The sequence below is a fragment of the Oryzias melastigma genome, linkage group LG10 (assembly GCF_002922805.2).
Source record: "Oryzias melastigma strain HK-1 linkage group LG10, ASM292280v2, whole genome shotgun sequence".
NCBI lineage: Eukaryota > Metazoa > Chordata > Actinopteri > Beloniformes > Adrianichthyidae > Oryzias > Oryzias melastigma.
Window position 1 is genome coordinate 17,561,432 of NC_050521.1, and position 7,628 is coordinate 17,569,059.

The following is a 7,628-nucleotide window of genomic DNA, read 5'->3' on the forward strand; positions in this document are numbered from 1 at the left end:
TAAACCACCTCTGCTCTTGAGTTTTCGGATTTAAAAAAAAAACACAAAAAATATAAAAAAGGGGTTATCCTTTATGTTTCTGAATTCCTACTTATTTTGTCAAAAATAAAAAGTGAAGGATGAAATAGAAACACAGATGACAATAGGAGAGATTTTCCATAGAAAACGATGCCAACTGGATCGTCATTAGCAAAACTTGCTCTTGTGGAAAAGCGGTGAGGGCTGCAGCATTTCAGAGATTTTTGAATAAATGGAGTTCAAGGAGCCTGATTCTTTGTGCTTTCCATATTAGAGAGACTAGGACGATAGTAAAATGGGGAGAATGGAGTATGAATCTGCCGATTTGCCACTCTCCAGACTGCCTGACTGAGCTGAGGGCTTTGCTGGATGGAGATCCAGCCAGGTCTGTGCTATGGAATTAATGGTAATACCCGGGCAGGTGGAGCTCAGTTCTGCTCTCTGGCAGAGCAGCAATGGAAAGTGTCTATGAAGGAGGGGGGGCATGTATGTTTGTGTGTGTGTCCCATGCTTCTGGAGGTTGGAAAGCCTGCTTTGTGTATGTGAACAAATGCGCGTGTGCTCATACTGGGCGGAAGCATCCGGTTTAGTCTCGAATTGCCAAATGGCAGACAAGTACACGGATCTATTTTTCATCAGTGGAAGTGGGCTGAGGCAGCAGTGGTGCGAGACACTCTGGAGGTGGAGTGGGGACGGCTGCCTCTCGCTGCCTATCGCTGGGCACAGCACCTCAGTGCCGGTGCCACGTTCCACCTGGGAGATTTAGCCCCCACACAAACTCCATCCCACTATTTACATGTTCTCCTTTATCAAAGAACAGCAGCGGGGTGATTGAAAGCTTGCGCTGGCTTTTACAGTGCAACAACAGCCTCTGTAAAATTGAGTCTTGATTGTGGGCTGGTGCAAATCACAGCAACTTGGCCTCACACGGCTGTGTTACTAAAGGAAGTGTTGTGTAGAATTTGAATGCACTCTGGGGTTCGATGGGCGTGTCTGCCGCTCAGACAGACACAAAGGACAAATGGCAAAACACATGATGAAAACCCATCACTTGTGGAGGCATTTTAGACACAAAAAGAACTTTCTCCCTTTATATTTCATTTTGTGTTTTCTTTTTCTGTCAAATGGGTTGATCCACAACCTTTTTTATTGTTAATTTATACAGTGCTCCATTACAAATGCTGCAACAACAGCATTTTTAATATTTTTCATTGATGCAATATTTATTAGATTGAGAATTTTAGATATTCTCCAGCAGTCGAAAGACGGAGACGGGGAGTTTTTGATGCATTGGATAGAGGGAGTAAATTAGCCCAGGATGGACAGACTGCCAACAGAGACAGCATGGTAATTCTGGGATGAACAGACTGTGAAATGGAGGGGGTCACACACAACAACAAGACGAGACAGTAGCTCTCTTAGCTGAAAGGGAATATGCGGATAAGAGGTTCATCGGCTCATGGAGAAGGGTCAGAATTCTTGTAGTGCTCTGACTCCACTTTAGCATGAATAAAGGTGTTTGATTCTTCATTGGTGGTAATGGATGGAAATATAGTAAATTTCACTTTATTTTTCACAGAAGTAGCCAAGCCACTTCTGGGAACAAGAGGGAGACATCCTCCAGAAAAAAGAAAAATTACACATAAAGAAAGAATGACCACTCATTTACCCATAAATGTCCAAAGCATTTGTCAAAAAACACAATGTATTAGTTTCGGTGGTGCAGCAGAGATGCTGCCTAATGTGCTTCACCTCTAATGTTCTGTAAATAGCATTAGCTGCAGTCAGTAAAGAGTCACTCACTTTCAGCTAAGCTAGTGTAGCGCAACAGCTTGGAGACCACTGTGCCTGCATGCAAAGTCCCGCCAGACAAAAGGACTGGCACTTGTCAGTAATTATAAATGGGCTGCATATTGATGCACGTGGCCTTTTCCAAAAAGGAAAACCTGCACAGGTAAACACTGGTGAAGTACGGACTGACGACAGTTATCTGCTGCTCTAACAGCTTGCCCTGGGCTTGAATGGGGGAACACCTGAGTGCTAAAGAGATGTCATGGCAACGCTTCCTGTTCTGTGATCGGGGCCAGCATGAGGCTTCGTCTTTAGAGAAGAGCCTACAGGCAACAAGGAAGTGCTTTCCCGAGAAAGCTTTAAACATCAGAAGTAAAAAAAAAAACTATGAAACAATAGAAGTTTTACATTCTTGGAATTTTTTAAGATAAAAAAAAAATGTTTTTGGAGCCTAAGCTATCAGATATCAAAAGAAAAGTGATATATATATACGTACAAGACAAGAAAGTTCCTGTAACTAGACTGATACTAAACAAGTTTGTCGTAGGTGGAAATTGTAACATTTAACCCTTTAACAGCATAGCTCCAGTGTTTATATTACATATATTTTTCAACAGTTAACACGATCAATGTCATTCCAGCAGATTCTGAAGGAGAAAAGTGGTGCTAGTTGAAGATTTTGTGTTTAAGCGCTAAAGGGTTAAAACAAGGGCAGAAACTGCAGCTTTAAATGGTTCGTGTCAGGTTTTGGTAATAAATGTGCAGGCTTGGTCCTAACCAGTTATTATTTTTTAATCGTGAAAATTAAAAAAACATGAAAAAGTAGCCTATATTACACTCTTCTATGGCAGCAAAAGAAGACAAGAGCAGGTTAGTGTGAAGGGTTTCATTTAGATTCAGAGTCTTAAGCCGTTTCTGTTGCAGCACAAGAAGCGCCTCTCATTCTAATCTCGGCAGAGATCCATCCTGAGCCAGGAATATCCCAAAATAAATATGGAAATTGAACAATGCGATTGCTGAGCAGCAACTTCCCATTGCTTACACCTCTTTTCTCTAATCCTCTTCAGCAGCTCTCCTGAACTGCCGCTCCTCATCTAAATCTGCAGTCAGACCCGGTGAACAGTCTTACATTACACCGCAACTGTGCATTTATTGATCTGCAATTATCGGTTTTGGCCACACCCACACAAGGAGGCGTTGGGGGAGTGGTCTTGCCTTTGTGACTCTAGCTTTAGCTTGCTTTTAAATAAATAAAAAATAAAAATGGACGCTCACATGCACTATTTAAAAACATGTCACTTTGATTGACAGTAATGGCTGATGATAGTCTAAAAGAAAAAGTCAAACATAACCCATAATTGATGGTAATAAATAAAAAAAGGAAACCATGCACCGTCTTCGTTCACCAAGGAAAATACCTTCGTCTTCATCACCGTTGTTTTCCGATAACTCCTCGCCCTGTTTTTTTGCATGGACCCCTGTTATTGGAATCAAGTAGAGACATAGAGAGGCACAGGGAAATTCAAAAATAGCAAGCTTGGCAACACAGATGGGGGGGAAGGGTCATGTCAAGGAGAGCAGCAATTCAAACCACGTGTGAATGAAATAAAATACATGTTACCATAACAAAATTACTTTGACAAACTTGGAGTAGCATTAATAGTTTGAATATTTTACAATTTCACACAACTTTCATTGAGTCACACAGATTAAAGGAATATACTTAAGTAAACCCAAATGAATACTGTATGATTATGCAGAGTCATGTAACACTGGTATTATTAAAAAAGAAATTTGTGCTTGATGATTTTTGCAACAACACATAGTTAGGAAAGGATTTTTTGCTTGTTTTTTCAATGTAAACTTGTTAAAATGTTAATTATAGGTTCCAAAAGTGATATTTTAACTTTGCAACTAAAAAGACAATCTAGTAAAGAGACAGAGCAGATTTTCTTTAGAAAAACCTTCAGAAGTAAAATGTATAAATACAACAAAATAAAAATTACACTACAAATAAGAAAGGTTATATTTCAAATGCAATTATTATTTTTTTATATTCTTCACTGACAGCCAGCAGATCTGAGAATGTCAATTCAATAACAATCTATTACTAAAAAAAAAAAACAGTTTTTTCAGGAGAAATACCTTTTATCTAGCACCCTGTCAGTTCCGATTTTACTCCTGCAAAATGATGAAAACAGATGATGGTAATCGTGTTGCTGACGTTCCCCTCGTGCTGAATCATTGAGCCAGAATAAATATGAATCAATAACAATCCTAACAGGTCAAATGACATGCGATTTATGGATTTATTCATTATTACAAAAGGATCAGATGTCTTCTTGGAATAATCTTTTATTATCAGAAAACGGCTGAACTTTTGTCTGACGGAGAAATTACTTGGGGCTTAGAGCGCCGACTGAGGGGAAAAGCAGCTTTTTCTGAGAAACATGGGATCTGTGTTAACATTCTTTTTTAATAATCATTCTTTCCTTACCACCCTGAAGCAAAAAGTTTACTCGCTCCACCAAATACTTCATGATAGAAACACAAAATACAAGTGAATAACATCAATAGTGAGAAATGGAGGTTTTAGCTTCAAAAACATTTCTCCTAACATTTACCTCAGAAGGTTTTTCATTTTTCCCATTTCATCCTCTGCATGCTTTAAATGCATTATGCACAGTGTGAATGTATTGTGTGCCGCACATGTTCCATTGTTAGCAATGCTGTATCCTGATGTGTGCATGGATTTGTCTTTTTACGCCTGATATCCTCTCCTCCTAACCTCCCCTCTCTGCAGCCTTCTTGTTAATTGCATAATGTAAAAGGCTGAGTGTCATGACATTTACCGAGTACATTTATGTTCTGAAGTGGAGAGGGCTTTTGAATTTTTTTTTTTTTTAAAGACCTGGCGAGAGCAAAGACCTTGTTGAGTCCATTTATCGGTTTGGTATAATAATGAATAATTTATCTGGCAGAGGTGCAATATTAGTATGAGATGCAACCATGGTCACATAACAACACAGAGCGGAATTTTATACATTTGGAAGTAAATAATTCAAATTCTTAGAGTTGTAATTTTGTATCATCAGTCACTAAAAACCTTGTTTCAGGCCACATCCTCTCATTTGTTGAAACATGAATAATCTCGGTCTCTAGAAAACAGTTTATGCAGAGTGGGAGTAGTTCAATAGAACAACTCTGAGTTGTGGGCGGGACTATTGATGTAAAACAACCCCGCCCCTCTTCCCTCGTCCTCCCTGAGAGCTCTTTGTTTACAAACTCTACCTAGCTTACAGCCCCTTAAACCACAACCTAACATTACAGCTGCAACAAAAATAGCGATCAATATTGGAGCTATCCAGATGTACAATTTGACTCAGATGCCATCTTGAATGAGGAAAACAAAGACGTACACGGATCTATTTGTCTACAAGTGGATGCATCAAAATGGGTATCACATTTTTTTTGTTCCTGATTCACGGTTAGAATAAAAAAAAGAAAGAGCTTAATTTTCTTATATATGCCCTCCATCATGAGAAAAATGCCACAAGAACGTGTTGAAAGCACAGTTTTCATCAAAGTGGGTCTTCAAAGTTGGATCAATGCTTTCCACATTTGTCACATCAAAGCAAAATGTGACAAGAGCTCACCCAGCAAAGGCAGGAGGAGTTAAAACAATCACTCTGTAGATCATCAGTGATTTTCCAAATCAAGTGCTGATGAGGAGTTTTCCAGGTTCAAAGATAGCAGGAGTGTGTCAGCTGAGCACAGTGACCGACTGATGTCAGACCAGCTCACATGAGTGGAACAAACACAGCAGAGTTCTTTTATTTTAACTGAGCCAAACAGCTCTGAAGTGAAATCTCTCCACACTCCAGGAAGTAAATAGTACTTTTCTGAAACAACTTACTAGAATTACTACATTTGGAGGTGTTGATGCAGGTCACCAGCCTTCCAAGTAATGACAGTTTTCAAAAAAAAAAAAAACTAATTTCCATAAAAGATTGCAACACTACAGGGAGGAAAATGAAAAAAAGTGCTGGGGATAAATCAACAACTCTCACCCTGACTTGCCCTTGGCTCCCTCAGTGGGTGTGTAACCCTCAGATATTCTCAATAAATTCAAGCCCTTTTTTACATCTTAGCTTTTTAAACATCCTGACTATGTGACTTTGAGTTTGTGGTTATTCTGCTGTGCAGCATTTTCACTTCAAAAACGTCATCCATCTCTGATTCCTCTGAATGAATTTTCTGTCAATGTGTTGTTAATTCGAGCATTAGGGCAAGTTGCTTTCATTTTAGCTAAATGTTTTATGTACACAGCAAGATAGTATAGTTTGCCGCCTGAGGCTAGCCACATCCAAGAAGCTTTATTTACAACTTAATGGTGGCCAAGCTGAAGAGTTAGCTCACACACACATTAAATGCAGGCTAACTGGGTCATCTAACACTTCTTTCAACACTCAGTACATTATACTGTGGAGTCTTTGTACTTGTTTTGTGATGTATAATTTAATAATATTTCAAAAAATGTATGAAAAAAAGCTTTGCATAGTCTTCAAAAGTGTTTCTTGGCCCATTTCAGAGAAAAATCTATTCTGCAACGGTTAAAGAAAGTGGATCAGTGCCATGGCAGAAAGAAGATTGACCTCCTGCCTGCTGTAGATGAGTTGAAGACAGACTCTGGAGAGAGGATAGTTTGAAAAAAAATAATGTATTTCTGTTTGCTCTGTTTTGTGTGCAGCATTTTTGTGAACACAACCATCTCCAGAGGTTACAGAGCAGTCCCCTGCATCAACTCTGGTTCTATAAAATTGACTTTAAAACACTGTTCAACAACACAATTGTCTAAGAAATGTAAAGTATTTTGATGTCAACATAAAAGAACCGAAGCTTCTGCCCCTTTTTTTGAAAAAAAAAAAAAAAAAACATTTACGTCCCAGTCTCACAGAATGCGTTTCATGTGAGGAGGCGCTGTGCGTGGCGGCTGTCCCAGTGAAGGCGCCTTTTATTGGAGCTGCGTTCAGCACTGCTTGACCTACTTTAAGAAATCGCGATACCCACAAATCTCACGGGACAATCTGCTTCTTAAAACAATATCAAACATTCAAAATCTGCAGCACTTTGGTGGCATTGGGCCAAGTCAACATATGCAGCCAATCAGTCAAAATGAGGGAATAAATAACTAACAAAACAATTGTGTAGTAATTTCTAATCATTGGTTCATTTTTAATAACCAAATTCATGGCACCATAATAAATGGAGTCCTTTTTTTTTTTTTTTTTTTTTTAAACACTGCTTTTCATCTTTATTGTCATTTTTGCAATTGCAGTGGTTATTTAGAAACATTTTTGAAAAGTAACTTTGTTCCTGTAGTTTTTGCTACATTTACCAGGGGAGAAAATGTTTGTCCTAATCTGTCCTGTTTGCCAGGTCAGATTAGGTGCAAAAATGACACTTTTCGGGTGTGATTAACAGAAAAAAAAGAACCAAAGCAAACTGCTTGTGTTGTAACCCAGTGAGCTGCTTGGTCTTTTGGACAGCACCAAAGGTAGCCAGTACTGCTCTGGCTGGTTACAATGGTTTTTGCTTGACTGCATCATCTCGTGTCTGCTGTAAATTCACAGTTGGTGAGACTACGGCTCGTGAGTTCACCTTCAACATTTCCTGTACAGCCTGATGCCAAGATGGATCCTCAGTTATATGGTGTTCATCCAACATATTCTAATTCTGAAGTCGTCACATTTTGATGCATGGTTCAATTCTTGATGTTTTGGGTGTCCCCAACTTGCCGTTTTTTTTTTTTTTTTTTT

The 7,628-nt window shown here is 39.0% G+C and overlaps 1 protein-coding gene across 2 annotated transcripts in view; it reads right to left on the bottom strand.

Annotated features, from left to right (window-relative positions):
• Positions 1–7,628, bottom strand: part of nlgn3a (neuroligin 3a) — a 169,538-nt gene that overhangs the window by 107,186 nt on the left and 54,724 nt on the right. The window contains exon 3 of one of the 2 annotated variants that reach the window (XM_024283177.2): positions 3,228–3,287. The exons of the other annotated variant lie outside the window; for it this stretch is intronic. Coding sequence (XP_024138945.1) covers positions 3,228–3,287 — 60 coding nt within the window. The remainder of the gene's footprint in view (positions 1–3,227; positions 3,288–7,628) is intronic. 2 annotated transcript variants of the gene reach the window in all.